General features: G+C 43.5%; 1 protein-coding gene and 2 long non-coding RNA genes across 3 annotated transcripts in view; 1 reads left to right on the top strand and 2 right to left on the bottom strand.

The window, feature by feature from the left end:
• LOC138741201 (dispanin subfamily A member 2b-like) overlaps positions 1-5,352 on the bottom strand; it is a 7,072-nt gene extending 1,720 nt beyond the window's left edge. The window contains exons 1-3 of the mRNA XM_069894924.1: positions 5,325-5,352; positions 2,772-2,993; positions 2,043-2,187 (exon numbers count right to left, since the gene is read on the bottom strand). Coding sequence (XP_069751025.1) covers positions 2,043-2,187; positions 2,772-2,881 — 255 coding nt within the window. The 5' untranslated portion in view covers positions 2,882-2,993; positions 5,325-5,352. The remainder of the gene's footprint in view (positions 1-2,042; positions 2,188-2,771; positions 2,994-5,324) is intronic.
• LOC138741202 (uncharacterized) overlaps positions 1-7,407 on the bottom strand; it is a 13,036-nt gene extending 5,629 nt beyond the window's left edge. Inside the window, exons 1-2 of the long non-coding RNA XR_011343383.1 lie at positions 7,262-7,407; positions 5,543-6,457 (exon numbers count right to left, since the gene is read on the bottom strand). This is a non-coding gene — a long non-coding RNA (uncharacterized lncRNA). The remainder of the gene's footprint in view (positions 1-5,542; positions 6,458-7,261) is intronic.
• Positions 5,896-23,465, top strand: LOC138741203 (uncharacterized). The gene is made up of 2 exons (XR_011343384.1): positions 5,896-6,475; positions 23,143-23,465. It is a non-coding gene; the product is annotated as an uncharacterized lncRNA (long non-coding RNA).

The raw sequence follows: 23,465 nt of genomic DNA, 5'->3' as shown, positions 1-23,465 counted from the left end.
CCTCCAGGTTTCATATCACCAGATTGAACCTTATTACAAAATACTGTCGGTTGAACCTTTGGTCTTTAAAAATTGACCACAGGATCTACATTAAATCCAATCCACCTACATAAGTGAGCAGATCTTCTCTTGTCTTGCTCATTTCAAAACTTGACTGTAAAATTCCAAACTTGGGGGAAATGGAGGGTGAGATCAGAAACCATGGGTATTCTCTTCAATATTTTATAATAATACAGTAGTCAGCAGTACAGTCCAGGTGGTGAGGGCAGTGTGATTGATGAAGTCTACATGATTTCAGTGAACCCTTGACAAGGTACTCTGCGGGGACCTGTCCAAATGGTTAGAGTCCAAGGGATCTCAGGTAAGTTGGCAAATCGAGGCATGAGAGGATGGAAACAGGCCTTTCAGCCTGATTTGTCCATGCTGACTAAGAGCCCTGTGGAGTATTAAAGGGCAGAGTGTCCTTAATGTACAAGTCTAAAGGTGGTAGCATAGATAGGTAATGAAAAATGCCTACAACATGGACATTAGCTGAGGCATCAAGTATAAGAGCAGGGAGATTATGATGCAGCTTTAGAAAACATTGGTTGTTCTACATCTGAACTGTTGGGTTTGTGTGCCTTGGGGAGCTTGGGGTTAAGAGATGACTGATTGGGTATCCAAAGTTATCAGAATTGTAGATACAAGGAAACTTTTCCTCAAAGCAGGGGTCTCTAAAATTATAGCATACTGGTTTAAGATAAAGGGTAAGAATTTGAGAGGAGATTTGAGGAACATTTTATTTTCAGCCATTGATATCTGGAATGCATTGTCTAAGAATAGTAGTGCAGGCAGAGACTCTGACCATAATCAAGACACATTTAGAAGAACATTACATTACCAATGTGCTGATGAATATGGTCCAAGTTTCTGTAAAATGGGATCAGTTTAGATAGCTGCTTTATAGTTACTAGCAATATAGAGGGCATGTTGAAGAAATCAATGACTCCATGAGATGGTCATTGCCTGGGATTTGTCTAATTGCTGCTTATCAGTAAGCATCCCAACGACTGACCCTATGATGGAAGGAATATTATTGATGAAGGAGGTGCAGACAGTTCAACCCAGTACATTGTTCTGTCAAATTCCACTAGCAACATTCCAAGATCTTGAATGATTGACCTTTGTAGTAGACTTCAGTAGGGATTTTATCTGAAGCCTGTATCTGGTATTTGGAGTCAGGTGACTCAGGCAGTTGGGTTTAAAAACTCAGATCAGCAGGAAGTTGATTGGGCAATAGAGATCAAGTGATCCAGAGGACTTGTTACACAGGGTTGGTTTAATACACTTCAACTCAGCAATTTGGAGATGGAACAACTGAGATGAGTTCCACACTGTACATGCAGCAGTGAGTAGGAAATTCAAAATGAACTAGTTTTTTTTTCAACACCTTCTTTGATGGAGATATGACCACAGGCACTGGAGATTTATCTTTGATTGTGTTTACTCTAACATTACTAGAGTTCCTTGCTGCTTAACAAAATAAAAAGTCTTCCTTTTAGTCCAGCAGGTCATTCTAGCCTCAAGTCTGAAATCTTTAGCTAATTTTTCCATGGGAGACTGTAATGATACCTGCCACCAAGCAAGTCTAATGGAAACCAAACCAAGCATCAGTGTGTGCTATTGGTTTTTAAGTGGCATTTGAAAGCCTTGTCAGTGATGGCTTCCATCACTCTGCTGGTGATTGAGGGTAGTCCTAGTGGGACAATATTTGAATAAATTGAATTATAAAACTGTATGTCCAATGGGGTTTCATCAAGTTAACAATGACCAATATGCCATGCTTTAACAAACACACCAGCCTCCAATGTTCTTTAGATATCTAGGATGCATTAGAGAATACCTGCAACTGGCATTTATGAACGTCCTTTCACAAACAATAACACATTTTGGTAATTTGAAAAAGTACTTTAATTTCAACCCACAAGATTCTACAGATTCATTGAATATAAATGCTTCAGCCTTAACTCTTGTTCACATTTTACTCAGGGGTTTCAACTAACCTTGCAAGAAAAAATCAATGCCACTAATCCAAGTGGGAAAAAACAGAATATCAGATTGAAAACAGACCAACTCATGTAAGTCTCCACTCGTTCAATTTCAGGTAGTTGTATATTTTCTATTCTCTGTTCCATTTTCTGCTGTTGCCTTAAATACATGAAGAATGAAAAGCAATGTTTAAAAAAAAACAAATAAAAACAGCATTGAATGTAGTCCATATATTTTTTCATTTGTGTGCACTGCTGCTATTTGTAATTATTTTTGTTGACAAAACGTAAATCAGGTTACTTTCAAGAATTCAAATGATATTCTCGTTCTTTCACTTCACATTTATTGAATATTTATTTTGCTTTCCAAAAATATTAAGAACCATAACCCTTATCTACTAGTTTGGAGAACAAACATGCCTAGTGCATTCTAACTATAATTAACACCAGTTTCCTTTTGCCACCCGAGCAAAATCTCTCATCACACTTATAAGACCAAGTTGTCAGGAAAGTTAATTAGTCTTCAACACTTACATAATTAGGATTTATTGTCAGGAACATGTCATAAAATTTGTTGTTTTTATGGCAGCATTGGAGTACAAATATTGCTATAAATTACATTCCATAAATAGTGCAAGAAAGTAGATAAAGTGAGATAGTGTCTGTGGTTCATTCAGAAATCTGATGGCAGAGGGGAAGATGCTGTCCTTGTGCTGCTGGGCATTTATCCTCAGGCTCCTGTACCTCTTTCCTGATGGGAGGAGTGAGAAGAGGGCATGGTGGTGGTGGTCCTTGAGAATAGAGGCTCTTTTCATTAGACACTGCCTCTTGTAGATGTCCTCGATGGAGTCCATGATGTGGCTGGCTGAGTTAACAACTCTCTGGTGTTGTTTTTTTTTCTCCTGTGTATTAGCACCTCCATTCAATGCAGTGATGCTACCAAACAGAATGCTCTCCTTGGTACACCTGTAGAAATTTTCAAGAGACTTCGATTACATACCGAATCTCCTCAAACTCATCACGAAGTATAGATGCTGGTAAGCCTTCTTTATGATTGACACCTAGGAATTTGAAGTTCTTCACCTTCTCCACTACTGACCCCTTGATGAGGACTGGTTTGTGTTCTCCAGATTTTCTCCTGAAGTTCACAATCTGCTCCTTGGTGTTGCTAACGGTGAGTGTTAAGTGTTGTGACACCACTCAACTAGCTGATCTATCACAGTCCTGTGTACTTCCTAGTGAATGGCATATTGTGGTCAGTCCTTCAATCAGCAATATAGGATTTTGTTGAAAATCAAAACAGCTGCAGAAATATGAAATAAAAAGAGAGAATTCTGGAATAATTCAGCAAGTCACCAGTTTGTGGAAAGAGAAAATGAGCTAATGTTAAATTCACTGATTTCCACACATGCTGAGGGCTTCTGTCTCTTTCCCTGCTTTTGCGTGGAATTTTGTTGTTTTATCTGAATATGCAATTGTGTATCACAGCGTTTGGGAGTTTCTTCTCAGATAAAGAAGTGCAATATTCAGAGGCTCTGAAATTAATACTTGCAGAAGGTGCTCAGGTATGTAAGATACACCAACAATAGTATATATTAAATGACCACAATATGCCATGAGACCAAAAAATAATATTAAATATTCACAGCAGTTGGTGAATATTTGTTTATTGACTAATGAACATTATCATGTGATTTCCTTTGTCATCATTGTTAAGTTTTAAAGACTGCAACTGATGTCACAACAACAGTTCTTCAATTTGCAGAATATAGGATGGCAATGAAGATTATTAGCACCAAGCAAGGGCGGCATGAGAGCACTGTTATGGGTGGAAATGTCAAACCATCTGAGTCTTAGGAGAAAGTAGAGGTGTTGGAGGGCTTTTATGATTGTTGTGTTGATGTGGTGCTTGTTCTGGTAAGATCATTGGAAGTATTTATTCCTAAGAACTTGAAATATCTACTCTTTCAACTTCAATGCATTAATGTGGACAAGGATGTGGATTTTAACCCTCTCCTGGTCAATGATCATCTCCTTTGTCTTATTGACAATGAAAGAGAGGTTATAATGTTGGCACCCTGTCACTAGACTTTCAATCTCTTTCCTGAATTCCAACTTATCATTATTTGATACCTGGCCTACCACTGCAATATTATCAGCAATTTGATGGAATTGGAATAGCATTTAGCTGTATGGTTGTGGGTGTAGAGGGTGTATTGTATGGACTGAACCCACAGTCTTGTGAGACAGTCTTGCAGGAAGATTCAGCAGTATAAAAAATGATTGAACTTAATCAGGGTAAGAATTGAGGTGGAACTTCTTCACACAGAGAGTGGTAGGAGTGTGAAACAAACTGCCAGCAAGAAAAATGTGGACAGGTACGTGGATGGGAGATGTATGGAGGGCAATGGAGTGGGGGCAGGTCAGAGGGACTAGACAGAAAAAGGATGCGACACAGACTAGAAGTACCGAAGCAGCCTGTTTCTGTGCTGTAATGTTCTAAGGTTCTATGGCTGTGGGTTACCAGACTTGCCTGGCTGGTGTTCCATGGGCAGGTCCAGTTCAATGGGCTAGGGAATTGAATGGTTCAGATGTGCAGGTCAGGGATATGACACTGAACAGCAGCCTAGATGTGAAGATTGACAACTGAACAGTTGTTGCAGTGTATGGGAGGAGTGTAGGATTCCACCCCTGGGGTAGTGTACCCCTTCCAGGACAGGGTCTGGTTGCCACCAACCCCTACTTTCCCCCATCCCCCAGGGTTTGGGTCCTGAAACACAGACCATTCCCGTGCCCATTCACACCACAGCTCAAAACCCAAACAACACTGTACTGATAATAACCTCACCAGCAGTGACACCTTTAATAAACTAGTGTGTACACTAAGAGGTCTTGTCTCTCTGCAAAGCCAACCTGGAAGGCTAGACTGTAGCTCTGGACTGCTTTATATACAAGGTCACCGGGATGACCCCTGGTGACCTAGTGGTGTAATTACATATCACTACAAACACAACCCTGCCTGCCCCGCCCATTGCTCGCGCAGCCCCGCCCATTGCTCGCGCAGCCCCGCCCATTGCTCGCGCAGCCCCGCCCATTGCTCGCGCAGCCCCGCCCATTGCTCGCGCAGCCCCGCCCATTGCTCGCGCAGCCCCGCCCATTGCTCGCGCAGCCCCGCCTATTGCTCGCGCAGCCCCGCCCCTTACCAGAAGCCTTACCTCCACATAGCCGACCCCTCACCCCCGCCCCGAGCAACTCGAACCGTCTGTCGCGACACAGGGCACCGCTTTATATACTTACCACGCGGCCTCAGTTCCCAGTGCGGCCCCGCCCCTCCCCACTCCTACTCAGAACCCTCGCCCCAACCGTCGCCCTGCTGGCCCCGCCCCTTCACTCAGAACGCCCCTCCCCGCCCTGCTACGTCCACGTGGCCACACCCCTCCCCGAATGGCCACGCCCCTTCGATTTGCGACGCACCGTGGCCACGCCCCTCCCTGTCTGCTTGCGTCGTCACGCACCTCCCCTCCGGCCACACCTTCTCCGTCCGACCACGCCGCTCCCCGACTGACCACGCCCTCCCCACCTGGCCACGCCCTCGTCACGTGGCCCCGCCCCCGGGACCGGATTCAATGGTCGTCCGGCAGCGCGATTCCCGTCGCCTGGAGGCATCATCAGTGGTCGGGGGGGGCCTCGAGTCAACGGGTGTGACCGTGGGATACAGGGGACGTGCCGGGTGCATGGTTGACCCAGTGGGGACTGGCGCAGCCGACACGGTGGGGGCTTCCTGCAGCCTTCACGGCACCACCGGGATGCAGAGAGCGGGGACAGGGACCCACCCTCCTGGCAACAGGTGTCTTGAGGTCATATTTATAGTCTCAAAATTAATCTTCATGCAGAAAATATATATAAGGTCCAAAAACATATTCATAGTAGTGCCAATAGTCCTATCCATTCATAGTGTGTGCATCTACTGCATAGAGAGCACGATGCCATGAAGCTCTGTAAAATTCCCAGGGGTTGAGAAGCACAGTCCAAGATTCATTCATTGTCATGTATTAATGCAGATGTAATGTTACATGAAATTGCATTTAGCCTGGCCTAAGGCAGATCAGATTTGACATCAGGACAAATTGCACGGTGTTCCTTACAGACATTTGTGGGATAAAGTCTCACAATGCTTAGTGGCAGAAAGAAGTTAAATTGTGTTGGCTCCACCAAATTTCAGCACATGCTCCTGGAGCGTGTCGGTCGGCAGCATTCCATTGCGGGCATCTCACTGTGCTGAAAGACCCAACGAGTTTCAGGCCGAAAGTGTCTCTTAACTGAGCAGATGATCTTTCATCAGCATCTGAAACTGGTAGCCTGAAAGCTTGATGGAGACAGAAGCACGAACCAGATTTAAGGCGCAATGATGAAAGCACTTGAGCCATCATCTGCAAGAACATTGGAAGGTAGGATTAAGTTAGGTAGAAGAACATTTTTTTTTTAAAAAGTGCCAGGTGCAACTTCTCAAACCATTAAATATGATCAAAGCTGAGAAACAGTTTCTTCCCATGGGCAGGGATACTGCAAATGCAAACCCTCTGAGACTACTATTTATTTTAAAATATTTTTATATATACACATATGTAAATATGGGTACACAATCCTTTATCCGGACATCTAAAATCCGGAAAGCTCCAAAAAGCGGCTTTTTTTCCTGGTGCTGGTACAGCGGAGGGAGAGAGAGACAGCAACGCGACTTGGGTGGGCGGGGGAGATGCCAGCACGATTGGAAGGGGGTGAATACGGCAACACAATTCAGGTGGGCTTAAATCTGGGGCAGCTGGATTTTGTTCTGAAATCCGGAAAAATCCAAAATTTGGAACACACTGGCCCCCAAGGGTTCTGGATAAAGGATTGTGTACCTGTATATGTATATATGTATATAAGTGTGTGTGTATATATGTATGTATGTATGTATGTATATATATATATATATATAGTTAGTTACAAGATCAAACCAGCTACCACAAAAAAGGCATAAAGGTGAACAATTTATAAACAAAAATTCACCTTCAAACTTTAATTCAAAATCCCCCCTTTTATATCAATGCCCACTGGTTACTATGCAAAGTTCTATAACAGTGTAAAACTAATAAATTCCCCAGCCTAAATATAACATTTGTAATTAAAGTCTAAGTCATATTTCCAACCAGCCCACAGAAAAACGTAGACACAAAACAAACAAGACTCACAAAACTTCGATCTCAACCGAAGCAAAGATCATAAACAAATTTCAGTTTGTTTGGTAAACTGAAGCTAAAAGATCTTTGTGTGAGAGAGAGAGAGCACAAAATTCGAAGTTGTCTTGTGTTGCTTGCAGAGAGAGGAACAATGGCTTGGTCCGGATCATTCTGCCTGCCTTCGGAATGTTCATCCCTTTTAAAATGCCCAACATTCTAAACTGCCTCCCAGACAATGACTCTACTTGGGCCTCCTTCCACTTCACAGCCACACCCAGTGGTGGTTTGTCTTCCAAGTCCAGAAATTTCTAGATCATCTGCACATGCCCAGTCTGTCTCCCACTCTCTCAACAGTCCACCTTGGCTCTCTAAGGCAAACTTTCATTTTCCAACACAAAACCACACAACACATAGGCCAATACACAACACAGAACTCTGTGACAATATCTATCTATCTATCTATATATATATATATATATATATATATATATATATCTTTGAAATATATATTTGTTGTGCTGTGTGTGTTATGTCTAGATGTATATATATATATTTTTTGCACCAAGGAATAGAGAATGCTGTTTTGTTGGGTTGTACTTGTGCAATCAGGTGATGATAAACTTGAATTTGAACTCTTGTCAGTTCCGCATAGTCCTCAATTTTCTGAGCCTTCAAAAGTTTATCTACTTCCTCGAATGGCCTGATAAACTTTCTGTCATTCTTACACTTCAGTCTCTTAACCAAGTGACAAACCGTACTCGTGAGTTAGGAGACAGAATATTGGAACAAAGCAATGTGAACTGGACCAAACAGACAGATCAGTTAATTCACAGTAAACATGATGGGGTTATGACTCAGTTATCTGTTACTCCTTTACATTTGGTAGCCACTAACCGTGAAGTGGACTGATGTATGATTACAAAAATCAGAATGTGGAAGAACTCAGCAGGTCAAGTAGCATCTGTGGAGGTAAAAAGGTGTACATTTCAGATCAAGATGCTACATCAGGACTAGAAGGAAGAAAAAGGATTGCCAGTATATAGTACCGGGAGAATGAAAGAGAGGCTGGTAGGAAATAGGTTGGACTGGGTGGGGTGGTGATGATGAGAAGATGGAACCAGGTGAGTAAAGGGGAGATGGAGAGGTGAGAAAATGAGGTGAAGGGATGAGTTGGGATGTGGAAAAGTGCAAAAAGAGATGATGTATTTCCAATTTGCATTTGGCATCTCCATAGCAATAGGGGAGGCTAAGGAGGAGTGGAAAGGAGAGTTAAAATGACATGCAACCAGAAGCCAAGGTGGCTGATTTCAATTTGAGCTTTAACTTCATATTCAAAATCATGAGGGGAATAGATTGGGTGAACGCGCAGATTAGAGGAATCGAGAACCAGAGGACATAGGTTTAAGGTGAGGGGGGAGAGATTTAATATAAACCTGAGAGGTAATATTTTTACATGGAGGAGTGATAGATCTCAGAACATTTATTGTCAGAGTACATACATGACATCACATACAACCCTGAGGTTCTCTTTCCCATACGCGAGGTAAAATTACCACCCATTGGTAATACAAAATAAAAACTGTACACAATGTACACATGTAAACAAATAAAGAAATGTAAACAAATTCTGCAATAGAGAGAAAAAAAAACAATAAAATGCAAAGGTAAGAATCTTTGAATTGAGTTTGTTGTTGAGGAGTCTGATGGTAGCAGCTGTTCCTGAAGCTGGTGGTGTAAGGCTTGCGGCACCTATACTTCTTACCTGATAGCTGCAGTGAGAACAGACCGTGAGCTAGGTGTTATGGATCCTTGATGATTGCAGCTGCTCTCTGATATTCCCTGTAAATGATCTTGATAATGGGGAGGGTTTTGCCTGTGATACCTTTGGCTGCCTCCACTACCTTTTGGAGGGCTTTTATGGCCTGGGATGTCCCAATACCAGAGCATGATATAACCAGTCAGCACACTTTCCACCACAATTCTGTAGAAATTTGGCAGGGTTTCTGATGTCATATCAAACCTCCACAAAATTGTGAGGAAGTAGAGACACTGACGTGCTTTCTTCATGATGCCATTAGTGTGTTGGGTCCAGGAAACATCCTCTGAGATAGTAACTCCCAAGAACTAAAATTTGCTCACCCTCTCCATCTCTGATTTCCCCCAATGATCACTTGATTGTATTCCTCTTGTTTTGCCTTCTCTTCTTCTTTGGCTTGGCTTCGCGGACGAAGATTTATGGAGGGGGTAAAAGTCCACGTCAGCTGCAGGCTCGTTTGTGGCTGACAAGTCCGATGCGGGACAGGCAGACACGATTGCAGCGGTTGCAGGGGAAAATTGGTTGGTTGGGGTTGGGTGTTGGGTTTTTCCTCCTTTGCCTTTTGTCAGTGAGGTGGGCTCTGCGGTCTTCTTCAAAGGAGGTTGCTGCCCGCCAAACTGTGAGGCGCCAAGATGCACGGTTTGAGGCGTTATCAGCCCACTGGCGGTGGTCAATGTGGCAGGCACCAAGAGATTTCTTTAGGCAGTCCTTGTACCTTTTCTTTGGTGCACCTCTGACACGGTGGCCAGTGGAGAGCTCGCCATATAACACGATCTTGGGAAGGCGATGGTCCTCCATTCTGGAGACGTGACCCACCCAGCGCAGCTGGATCTTCAGCAGCGTGGACTCGATGCTGTCGGCCTCTGCCATCTCGAGTACTTCGACGTTAGGGATGAAAGCGTATTCCTCTTGTTTTGCCTTCTAGAAATCAACAATCAGCTCCTTGGTTTTGGTGACACCATTCCGCCAGGTTTTCAATCTCTCTCTTGTATACTGACTCTTCATCTTTTTTTTACTGTGGTATAGTCTGCAGATTTGTAGATGGTGATATTGTCATACTCAGCCCAACAGTTGTAGGAATAAAGTGAGTAGAGTAGGGGTCTAAGAATACAGCCCTGTGGTGCTAATTGAGATTGTGGTGGTGATGTTCTTACTGATTATAGTCTGGAGGTGAGAAAATCCCAGATCCAATTACACAGTGGGGTATTGAGTCCCAGGTCCTGGAGTTTGCTGATCAGTTTTGAGGGAATGATGGTGTTAAATGCTGAAATATCATCGGTAAAGAGCATCCTGATGAACGCATCTTTGCTGTTCAGGTGTTTCAGTGCTTTGTGTAAAGCCAGTGAGGTGGCATCTGCTGTAGACCTGTTGCTACAATAGGCAAATTGGGACAGATCTATGTCACCTCTCAGACAGGAACTGATATGGTTCAACACCAGCCTTTCAAAGCACTTCATCACTGTCATTAAGGCAGTTTACCACCCTCTTCTTGGGCACTGGGTATGATTTGATGTCTGTTTGGAACAATTGCCCTTGTTTTAAAACTAATTTAGACATTACGCGTCACATTTCAAATATCAGATTCTGTTTGCCAGTAACTTTTGTTTAAGGTTTGTTCCTCTGGTGAAGATATCAGCTAAATGCCTCAACAAAGGGCTCAGGCCCTAAAAGATTACTTCCTATTGGATGCTGCTAGATCTGCTGGGTTTCTTCAGCATGTTTGTGTGTTGTGTTCGACCCAGCATTTGCAGGCTTTCTTGTTCAGAAAAATGACTTGCTTGGCCATAGCTGTGGGACTAGAGCCATCTGTAGGCCAGAGTGTGCAAGAATGGCAGATATCCTTAAATGACATTTATCAGGCAACTGGCTTGTTACAAAAATCTTGGAGCTGTATGATCATCACTGTAGGTTTTAGATAATATTTGTAAGTTTGCATCTAATGTCGTTCAAGTCTACCGTGAAGTGGTTTGAAAGGTTGGTCATGCATCAAATCAATTCCTTTCTCAGGAAGCACCTGTATCCACTTCAGTCTGCCTACTGTTGCAACTGATGGCAGATGCCATCTTGCGAGCCTTCCATTCTGCATTGGATCATCAGACTACAGCTTGGCAGTCAATGTCATCATACCAGCAAAAGTTCAAGTTAAAGTTTATTATCATCAGATTGTATATGTATAACCTGATGAATCAATGTTTTCATTGCAAAACATGCAGACACACAACCAGGTATAACACAAACAAACAATACATATATTCATTTATACAAAGAAATCAAATAAATATTGTTTTGTGAAAATGAGAGACTCGAATGGTTAGTGTGAGCAGTCCCTTTGGTTGTTCAGCATTCTCACTGCCCATGGAAGAAGCTCTGATACTTCTGTATTGCTTTCCTGATGGGAAAGGCTGAAAGATGCTGTGTTCAAGGTGGCAGGGGACTTCAACGATTTTGTTTATCCTCTTCAGAGAGTAAATCATGACGGGGAGAGGGAGACTCCAGTGCTTCTCTCTGCCACTCTGTGGTCCTGTGGTTTGACCTCTGATCCATTTCTCTGCAGTAGCCGCATCACACTGTCATGCAGCCAGTCAAACACTTTCAATAGAGCTCCTGTAGAAGGTTGACATAATGCTGGGCAGGTAGCCTTGCCTGCTTCAGTCTTCTCAGGAAGTGCATCATGATCAAACTAACAGATATCGGGCTCTATCCATCCCTTTGGTTTCTTGTCCTCCTCATTGGCAGACCCCAATGTGTGGATCAGCAAAATCACCTCCTCACTGAGCATCAACAGGCTATGTTGCTTCGTCCCTGTATGCACATGACTATGTAGCTTAGTCTTGCTATAGCAATCTATAAATCAGCTGTGACATCACTCTTGTTGGCTAAATAATGGGTCGGAATACAGGATGGAGATCAATAATCTGGTTGGATGAGAGGTAGGTTGGAAGGGATTGGACCAGGAGAGAAAAAATAGTTGAAGTAAGACGATATTAGTTTGGTGGGGCAAGAGCAAGCGGAAACAATGTGTCTACCTAGATTATTGGATTTATGTATCTTGGCTAAAAGGTAGAACTAGGCAATGCAGGGATGGGAGACGATGAGGTTGGAGGTCGTGGGAGGGAGTTAACTAGAGGTAATGATGTTGGAGATGGTGGCTTGATGTGCTGTGGTGGGGTCCTGTGGAAGGGGTAATTAGGAGGTAAGTACCATTTCAATTCCGCACCCCACTCCCATACTCGCCTTGTCTGCCCGTGGCCTCAGCACTATTCTACCAAGGCCACCCATAAATTGGAGGAACAACACCTAATATTTCCATCTGGGCACTCTCCAACCAGATGGCATAAACATTGACTTCTCTGGTTTCTGCTAGCCTACTCCCCATTCTCCCTCCCTTCCCTTTCACTTTGTCTTCTTTCCCTTAGCTCTTCAACCCTTTTCATCTCAATTCACAGAGCCATCCCTCCATTTGTTCCTGTGCCCTCCCTCCCTTATCTTATCCACCTATTATCTCCTGCCTTTGGAACTGTGTTTCTCCCCATACACTACTCCCCCCCCCCCCCCCCACCATCTTGTTCACCTGTGACATTTTTTCATTCCTTAATGAAGGCCCCAAGCCTGAAATGTTGGCTATGTATCTTTAGCTTTGCTATATAACGTACACTGTTGAACTTGCTCTGTTTCTCCAGCATTGTGTTTTTACCTTGGGCAACAAGTGGAGGCCATACCAATGACACCCACCCCCATAAATAATTAGAGTGTGGTTCTTAATTCTTCCAGTTTGACATCATTGGTTTGATGTCTTTAGTTTGCTGCTCCAAACCCCTGGTGGAAACTAAATTTAGCTTCTTGCAAATGCAACAAATTAGTCTCTTTCAATTAAGGTGAAATGATTTCTGATGTGGGAAGAGATTAGAAATGTCACATCAATTCACTTCATCTTTTAAAGTAAATGAAAGTAAAATCACGAGCAATGATATCACAGTCAGAAGGATGGAGGATCATTGTTACCCAGTCTGTGTTCCAGCATGACTTCATTTTGATGTTCATTCCTTTTCTAGATTCCATTCAACAGCTAATTTTATTAGATTTGTGACAGATTATGTTCTATTTGTATTGGTCATAGATATGATTTTGCGAGATAAAGTGTGGCAGGTTTTTTTATGTAGGTCACATACAAACACTTCAAAATATATCTCATTTAAAATACTGGAGCTCTGCTCAAGCCAGACGGGGTGGCTCCTGGGGGCCTTTACAAAAACTATGGGGAGTGCCCAAGAGACTTCACTAATGGATTGTTGTTTTGAAAAGCAACAGATGAAGGAGATCGCAGGAGTAGTGCGGAGCCACAGGCTATCTGGAGAGCAGCTTGCTTTTCCAAGAGGGTCATATGGTTTTGCAAGCAGAGGGACTGTGGTGACCTGAAAGAAAGAAGTTATCATCTGGAAAAACCTGATGGAGCAAGTTTCTTCAGCAAGACACTGATGTGCCTGATTAAAAGGGATCAGTTTGTGTCCAAGAACAACAAATCTCTTTGAAAATTGACAAGAACCTTTCTGAGTGGTAACCATTTATCTTTCAACCACCAAAGCCTAGTGAACTTCATAAATGTTAAATTCTGTGCACAGTATAAGAATTGCCTGTAACCAGTAAACTTGGAGGAATGAGAAGTGAGATTGGATGGTGAATCAAAGAACTTTTCTAAACTAATACAGATATTACATATATGTGCGCTTAGAATCAGAAGGGGGTTAAGTTAATAGTAATAAGTTAAAGTTTTAACCTGTTTTCATGTTTAAAGATAATTAAAAGCAATTTTTGTTTAAGTAACCATTTGTCTTGGTGAATATCTATTGCTGCTGGATTTTGGGGTCCTCTGGGCTTGTATCAGATTACATTGGGGGAATTCTTATAAATTCGAAGTTCACTGTAGTCTGAAAAGCAAAACTGCAGTAAGTACACTGAAGCTGAGACGGTGATGGTGGAGAATAAGTGATAGGATTTAGTGGTGGTGTCTCCTGTTGAACTGTGGATTGGCCTATATTGTTTTGTGCCTGATGATGCCCAATACTGGATACAAACCTCCCTCCATACCTCTTGGTTGGAAAGCCAGACGAAGCTGATGTCAAGTTCCTCAGGGACAATTAGTCTCCCTAACTGTCTCCTCTTTGCTTGTATAACATAAACTGTACTTTTACAATCTTACAACAAGATTCATATTCTTAGGTTGGATTGAAAAAAACAAGGAATTTCTTCATTCGTTCATGGCTTCTGAGCTACCTCAGGCATGATCAAGGACACCTAGTACTTTGACTGAAGGTGATTAATGAATGCCAAGAGTATTTGAATGAATAAAAAAAATGGCAGAGCTGCTATAATGGCAGTGCTGCCATTGGTGTGGATCCAGGGGAGTGGAGATACAGCACTGTTCCACACTGTTCCTAATATCGACTGCTCTGTACAGGATTTAAAAGACCTGTTAAAGGAACTGACAAGTGTAAACTAGTTAAGTATCGCAAAACAAAAGAAGACCCAGACCCAGCTCTTCTATCATTATGAGCAACACATTTAAGGGCTGACATGAAGTCCCCAGCAGAACTTCGAAATGGCAGGAGATATAAAACAACTCTGCCAAGCAAAATACACCCTCCAGAAGACCAGGAGGAAACCAGAAGAAGACTGGCTGACGTGCAAGAAGGGTGCCAGCATTATAACAAACATGTGCAAACATTGCCAGAACTCTTCAGAGGGCAGCATGTGCATATTCAAGAGTTGATGTGGAAAACATGGACCTCAACAAAGGTCACCAGAGAAGCTGAAACACCAGGATCATACACTGTTGAGACAGACTCTGGCAATCAGCTGAGGAGGAACAGAATTCACATCTGGCCGACACAAGATGTGATGAAGCAGAAAGCTTTAATACCAGGAAAGCCTGGTAACAAGTGAGGAATCAAGTGAAGAGACCGCAACCACTGATACTGAAACATCAACACAGCAGTTGTCAGGTGAAGCACAACAAGCTACATCACCCACACATGTACCAGCAACACAGAGCCCAACTGTCACAGCCAAATCCACAAGATGGCAAAGCAACATACCGCCGCCAGTGCAATATCAATAAGAACTATTTAAAAATAGTTGTGTAAATAAACTAGTGTACAAATTCAGTTACTTAAGTTGCACTGGAAAGTAAGTGATTAGGAGCACTAAATTTTTATTTATCTTTAGAAGGAGAGATGTTATATAGTCAGGATAATGTGAAGTATATTGTAACTATTAAGAACAGACCCTTGATCTTACTGCAGTGCACCACTGTTGGGTATTTGTATTTGTGAGTGTGTGAACAGTTTCCTGAGATGGTGGAAGGCATCAGTAAGTAAAGTCTCTTTTGTTATTTGAAACTTGCATCTTTAAGTTATTTAAGAAGCCTCCCAAGTAACACAGAGACATAACACACTGATATTATACAGGGGGAGCACATGGTGAAGAGAATGGACCAATGAGAATGCTTCCACTGTGGAAGAAATAACCACATGCCTGATAACTGTTATTACAAAAAGGCTAAGCATTATTTATGTGACAATGTGGGACACATCAAAGTTTCCAAGACAGAAAGAAAAGAGAGAAAGAGGGTCACAGAGGAAGAAAAACTAGAAACTGATGTCTGAAAAACAATATTCCAATGTTTTTAAAAAACCTTATGGAATATGCCAAAAGTTCTATCAGTGAGCCAGAGTACCAAAGTGACTTGAAGGATGATGGGGCATTGGCATTAATGTATAACTGTAACGTATTTGATCACAGATAAGAATTTCTTGTTTGGATTAAAATTAACACGTGGAACGTGACATAAGGGCTGCTGTGTCATTAATGCCGAAAGATCTGAAAGAAAAACTGCTGCCCATACTTTAAATGAAATAGTCCGACATTGTGTTAAATATGGTTACAGGAGAGAAAGTTAAAGTGTTAGGAAAATGTAAAGTAGACATCGAGTATAGGGACAGACAAAGAATGGATTACCTCTCTACATTGTAGATACAAAAGGACTAGCCTTATTTGGAAGGGATTGGTTGGGGCTCATCCAACTTGATAAGGCAGTAAAAACAAAATGCTGGAGAACCTCAGCAGGTCAGACAGTGTCCTTTATGTAGCAAAGGTAAAGATACATAACTGACATTTCGGGCTTGAGCCCTTCATCAAGTGATGAGAGAATGCTGGCAGGTATCTGAACAAAAAGGTAGAGGGGGAGGGAGTGGCAAAGGCAGGAGATGGTAGGTGGGGAAAGGAGGAAGGGGATAGCACTCCAATCCAATAGACTGGTGAGCACTTTCACTGCATTCTAAAAGCAGCCTTCAAATCACAGCTGCATGGGCTCAACTGGATGGATGAACTCCCATGGGTCCTGCAGGGCATCCTCTATATTTCAGCTTCCACCATCATCCCCGGCAAGGCATTCCAGGCATCCACAACTCTTGGTGTAAAAAGAAACTTACCTCTGATGTCTCCCCTAAACTTCCCCCCATTAACTTTGTACATATGTTGTTTGCTGATCCTGCCCTATCTATGCCTCTCAAAATCTTGTAGACTTCTATCAAATCTCCTCTCATCCTTCTGCACACTGAAAGAGGGCCTCCCCACCTTATTGGCAGAAATGGTCTATGGTACACCGCTCTCCATCCCAGGCGACACCCATTTCGGCTCCACGGAATCACCACCAAGTGCTCTGGAACCATTCCACCTACCCACGTCAACATCCTGTACTCAGCCTTCTGGTTTGTCCTTCCAAAATTCATCACCTCACATGTCTAGATTGAGCTCCATCTGCCAGTTTTTTGCCCAACTCTGCATCTTGTCAACGTCCTCTGGTAAACTTTGACAATTTTCAGCTTCATCCACAACTCCTCCAACCTTCATGTCATCTGCAAACTTACTGACCCGTCCTTCCGCCTCTTCACCCAGATCATTTGTAAAAATTACGAAGAGCAGGAGATCCCAGAACAGATCCCTGCAGCACTCCACTGGTCACTAACTCCAGGCAAATACTTTCCTTCCACTACTACTCTCTGTTTTTTCCTACAAGCCAATTTTTTTTTTAACCTTTGAGGAATAGGCAAAAAACAGGCAAGCATCTTAATTAAAGACTAGAGATTAAGGGGGAAGAATTAGTGGTGGGGGGGGGGGGGGCGGAGGGGAAGAGTGTAACTTGGACCAACAGCCAAAAGGTGTTTATTGGATATGATAAGAGGAAAGGTGAATTTTGCCTCTCTGAAAGGAGACAGGGAAAACAGGAGACAGAACAAGAGGGAAGGAGTCGCTTCATTTTTAAACAGTTACAGATGTGTTCCCTAGATTGCAACTATATACTTTAGATGGACATAACTGTTTCCAACTGTACCCTGAATCCACCAGTAGTGTACTCCAGTCTAATTATAGTTACATTTCTTTGCCTGGTAGAACTGTACTCCAAGAACCTGGAATGTTCTCTAGAATCTAGCTTGGCATTGGTGGGATCTGGGTGAGGATGACAGGAAAATGGTTTGGAGAAAGAGGAAGGTCCAACCTCCAGTTTGAGTCTTGCTCCTGTGAGGTCTCCAGTCTATCTCTTCCTCCAGAGAATGTTTTCATCCCTACAGTTCATTTTCAAGCTCCAGTACCTTCTTCCTAATGGTAGCAGTGTGAAGAGGGCATGGCCTGGTTGTGGGGCCTGGGTCTTGAGGATAGAGGCTGCTTTCTTAAGTCACCACCTCTTGTAAACGTTCTCGATGGAGTGAAGACTGATATTACTGGCTGAGTTTGCAACTCTGTATAGTTTTTTCTTGTCCTGTGCATTGGCACCTCCAACTGAGACATTGATACAATCCAACAGAATACTCTCCATGATACACCTACAGAAAGTTTTGAGAATCTTTGGGCATCTGAAGACAGCAACGGATCTCCTTGAAAGGACTAGAAATTACAGGTGGCCCAGTGTTGCAGCCAGTAGAATTGTTGCCTCACAGCTCCAGTGATGTTGGTTCAATCCTGATCTGGATTGTTTTGAATGTTCTCCCGGTCATAGGAGCACCCATAGGAAATGCAGATGGTTTCCTCCACATCCCAAAGATGGCAAGTTACTTGGGTATTGTAAGTTGCCTTGTGTGTTGATGCATGGTAGAATTTGGGGGATTTAAAATTCTAAAGCAGGGAGAATAGGTTGCTGGAAGAGTCAGAGGGGTTTGAGAATGGTCTGTGAGCCAACTTCAACATGATGGGCTGAAGTTGGTTCTTTCAATGTCATAAGGAAATAAATAGTCATGGGGCTGTACAGCTCAACAGCACAGAAACAGGCCCTTCAACCAAACTTGTCATGCCAAGCAACTTAGCTCATTTTCCTGCATTGGCACCTCCTTCCAAAACTTTCATGTCCATCTATCATGCACCATATGGTCATGGTATGTCTGAGGCAAACCATGACCACACTTCAACAAATCTGATCGTCTGGCTGTACTTCTACTCCCAGCATACAAGGAGAGCTAAGGACCACGGCACCAGTGGTGAAGATGGCGAAAGTATGGTCAAGGGAGGCGGACTGTAGGACTGCTTTGAATTGCTGGACTGGAACATATTCAAAAATTCATCCATAGACTTGAATGAATATGCCGACTTCAATATGACCTTTGTGGATGAGTGTGTGCCTATGCACACATACCGGGTGTTACCCAACCAAAAGCCCTGGATGAATCAGAGAATTTGCAACTTGCTGTACTGGGCATTTAAGGCAGGGATCGAGATCTTTACAAGAAGTTCAGGTACGACCTGGGGAAGGCCATCTCTGAAGCAAAGTGGCAATTCTGGAGGAAGCTCAAGACAGATACACACCAGCTATGGCAAGGAGTACAGGCCATTACAGCCTACAAAGCAAGGGCGAACCCCATAGATGGTTGTGCTCCTTCATTACCCGATGAGCTGAGCACCTTCTATGCCCACTTTGTGAAGAAGAACCAAGCAGTGCTTTCTTGAATCCCTGAAAAGGCTGAGGACCATGTGATATCTGTCTCTGAGGGTGACATCAGAACATCATTCAAAAGCGGGACCCCTTGCAAGATGTCAGGTCTTGATAGGGTACCTGCTAGGGTTCTGAAAATCTGCACTAACCAATTAGCTGGCATTTTCACAGATATTTTCAGTCTTTCATTGATGAAGTCAGGGGTTCCCTACTGCCAAGTAGCACTAAATTCTACTTCGATGAAATGCTTTGAGAGGCTGGTCATGGTCAGAATTAGCACATACCTAAGCCCTAAGCAAAGATCTGGACCCACTACAATTTACCTATCATCACAATCGCTTCACAGTAGATGCAATATCGCTGGCTCTCCACTCAGCTCAGGATCACCTTGAAAACAGCAATCTATTCATGCGACTGCTCTTCATCAATTACATCTCGACCTTCAATACCATTATTCCCTCAGTGGTACTCAAGAAGCTACAAACTCTAGGCCTCTCTACCCCACTCTGCAACTGGATCCTTGACTTTCTCACCTGAAGACCACAGTCAGTACAAATGGAAATGTCTCTGATTATCAACACAGGCGCACCTCAAGGATACATGATTAGCCCACTGCTCTTCTCGTTATATACCCACGATTGCGTGGCCAGGCCAATGCTTTCTACAAGTTTGCTCATGACACCACAGTTGTCAGCAGAATCACAAATGGCAATGAGAAGGGGTACAGGAAGAAAATAGTTCAGCTCGTTGAATATTGTATTGAAAACAACCTTGCGCTCAATGTCAGCAAAATCAAGGAGATGATTGTGGACTTCAGAAGGAAATCAGGGGAGCACGACCCAGTTCTCATTGAAAGCTTGGTAGTGGAGAGGGTCAAAAACTTTAAATTCCTGGGTGTCAATATCTCCGAGGATTTGTCCTGGAGCCTCTATGTTGATGCAGTCAGAAAGAAGTCTCACCAGCAACTATACTTTGTGAGGTGTCTGAGGAGATTCAGAATGTCACTGAAAACTCTCAAAAATTTCTACAGGTGTACTGTGGAGAGCATTCTGGCTGGTCGCATCACTGACTGGTATGGAGCTGCCAACTCTCAGGACAAGATTAAACTCTAGAGGATTGCTAACTTGGCCTGCGACATTACAGACACTAGACTTCCCTCCATCAAGGATGTCTACATGAGGTGGTGTCTTTAAAATCAGCTTCTATATTCAAAGACCCCCACCACCCAGGCCATGCCCCGTTCACTCTACCATTGGAAAAAAGTTACAAGAGCCTAAAGATGAGCACTCAAGCAGCACAAGGACAGCTTCTTCTCTGCTGTCATCGAATTCCTGAATAATATAACATAACATAACAATTACACCATGGAAACAGGCCATTAGGCCCTTCTAGTCCGCGTAATCATTGAATCAAAGACACTGCCTTACTTTTTGTGCACTATTATTATTTTATTTTTTTAATTTACAGTAAATGTTGTAAGATGGTTATAATATAAATGTTTGCACTGTGATGCTGCCACAAAACAATGAATTTCATGACTTGTCCACGATTATAAATTCTGATTCTGATCCCTGTCCAAATGTCATGTTTTCTTTCTTTGGCTTGGCTTCGCGGACGAAGATTTATGGAGGGGGTAAAAAGTCCACGACAGCTGCAGGCTCATTTGTGGCTGACAAGTCCGATGCGGGACAGGCAGACACGATTGCAGCGGTTGCAAGGGAAAATTGGTTGGTTGGGGTTGGGTGTTGGGTTTTTCCTCCTTTGCCTTTTGTCAGTGGGGTGGGCTCTGCGGTCTTCTTCAAAGGAGGTTGCTGCCCGCCAAACTGTGAGGCGCCAAGATGCACGGTTTGAGGCGTTATCAGCCCACTGGCGGTGGTCAATGTGGCAGGCACCAAGAGATTTCTTGAGGCAGTCCTTGTACCTTTTCTTTGGTGCACCTCTGTCACGGTGGCCAGTGGAGAGCTCGCCATATAACACGATCTTGGGAAGGCGATGGTCCTCCATTCTGGAGACGTGACCCATCCAGCGCAGCTGGATCTTCAGCAGCGTGGACTCGATGCTGTCGACCTCTGCCATCTCGAGTACTTCGACGTTAGGGGTGTAAGCGCTCCAATGGATGTTGAGGATGGAGCGGAGACAACGCTGGTGGAAGCGTTCTAGGAGCCGTAGGTGGTGCCGGTAGAGGACCCATGATTCGGAGCCGAACAGGAGTGTGGGTATGACAACGGCTCTGTATACGCTTATCTTTGTGAGGTTTTTCAGTTGGTTGTTTTTCCAGACTCTTTTGTGTAGTCTTCCAAAGGCGCTATTTGCCTTGGCGAGTCTGTTGTCTATCTCATTGTCGATCCTTGCATCTGATGAAATGGTGCAGCCGAGATAGGTAAACTGGTTGACCGTTTTGAGTTTTGTGTGCCCGATGGAGATGTGGGGGGGCTGGTAGTCATGGTGGGGAGCTGGCTGATGGAGGACCTCAGTTTTCTTCAGGCTGACTTCCAGGCCAAACATTTTGGCAGTTTCCGCAAAGCAGGACGTCAAGCGCTGAAGAGCTGGCTCTGAATGGGCAACTAAAGCGGCATCATCTGCAAAGAGTAGTTCACGGACAAGTTTCTCTTGTGTCTTGGTGTGAGCTTGCAGGCGCCTCAGATTGAAGAGACTGCCATCCGTGCGGTACCGGATGTAAACAGCGTCTTCATTGTTGGGGTCTTTCATGGCTTGGTTCAGCATCATGCTGAAGAAGATTGAAAAGAGGGTTGGTGCGAGAACACAGCCTTGCTTCACGCCATTGTTAATGGAGAAGGGTTCAGAGAGCTCATTGCTGTATCTGACCCGACCTTGTTGGGTCAGATACAGTTTTTCAAGCTTTGTTGGGACCAAGGTAAACTGCCTCAGGATCTTTGTGATGCCACCATCATCACCCTGTACAAAAACAAAGGCGAGAAATCAGACTGCTCAAACTACAGGGGAATCACGTTGCTCTCCATTGCAGGCAAAATCTTCGCTAGGATTCTACTAAATAGAATAATACCTAGTGTCGCCGAGAATATTCTCCCAGAATCACAGTGCGGCTTTCGCGCAAACAGAGGAACCACTGACATGGTCTTTGCCCTCAGACAGCTCCAAGAAAAGTGCAGAGAACAAAACAAAGGACTCTACATCACCTTTGTTGACCTCACCAAAGCCTTCGACACCGTGAGCAGGAAAGGTCTTTGGCAAATACTAGAGCGCATCGGATGTCCCCCAAAGTTCCTCAACATGATTATCCAAATGTCATGTAGAAGCATCAGAATTGCCTATGCTTCTACCATTTCTTCTGGCAGCTTATTCCATATATCCACCATAGTCTGTGTGAAGGTTATTTCCCTTTAAATCTTTCCCCCACTCACTTTAAATCTGTGCCCTCTAGTTTTAGGTCCCTCTCTCTTGAGGTGGGGTGGGGGGGGAGTGGGGAAGGGAAAGTATTGACTATTAATTGTATCTATGCCCCTCAAGATTTTATAAAGCTCTATAAGGTCACTCCTCAGCCTCCTAAGTTCCAGTAGAAAGGTCCCAGACTATATTTATAATTCAAGCCTATGAATCCCATAACATTCTCCTGAATCTTTTTCGCACCACTTTCAGATTACTGACACCTTTCCTTTAGCTCTATGGCCAAAACTGTACACAATGCTCTCAACTGTGGTCTCACCATGACTTGAACAGCTATGGAAAGGAAAAATGAGTAATCTGCTTAACATGCTATAGGTGAAGGATTCCTCCACAATGCATTTTCAGTAGCAGTTGTTGGTAGTCAATCACTGCAGGTAGACCATGACAAAAGCCTTCTTCCTAACCTGGGTTTATGATATTATCTGTATAAAAAGACAAGTATGTTTGCAATGGGCTGAATTGAGTGAATGTTTTCCAGTCAGTGAAGAGTGAGATCAAGGCTTGATGTGAACTGAGCCCTCTTGTCCTTTTAGCCTGATTAGGAAATAATAGTAGATTATCATTTGGACCGGGATCAGAACTGCTTCTGGCAAAAGGTGGCCAGCGGCTATACTTCGTTAGGGGTTTGAGGAGATTTGGTATGTCACCAATGACTTTTGCAATTTTCTACAGGTGTATCGTGGAGAGCATTCTGATGGTTGTATCACTGTGCCAATGAACAGGACAGGAAAAAAAACAGAAAGTTATTCATTTGGAAAGCGACACCAAGGGCACCAGTCTTCACTCCATTAAGGAGATCTATAAGAGATGGTGTCTTAAGAAAACAGCCTCTATCCTTAAGGACCCTCACCACCCAGTCCATGCCCTCTTCACTCTTCTACAATCAGGGAAAAAGGCAAGGAGCTTGAAGACAAACACCCAGCCGTACAAAAACAGCTTCTTCCGCTCCACCATCAGATTTTTTGAATGGATAATAAACCACAGACACTACCTCA

The sequence above is a fragment of the Narcine bancroftii genome, chromosome 8, assembly GCF_036971445.1.
Source record: "Narcine bancroftii isolate sNarBan1 chromosome 8, sNarBan1.hap1, whole genome shotgun sequence".
NCBI lineage: Eukaryota > Metazoa > Chordata > Chondrichthyes > Torpediniformes > Narcinidae > Narcine > Narcine bancroftii.
This window is presented reverse-complemented; position numbering and strand designations above follow the sequence as displayed.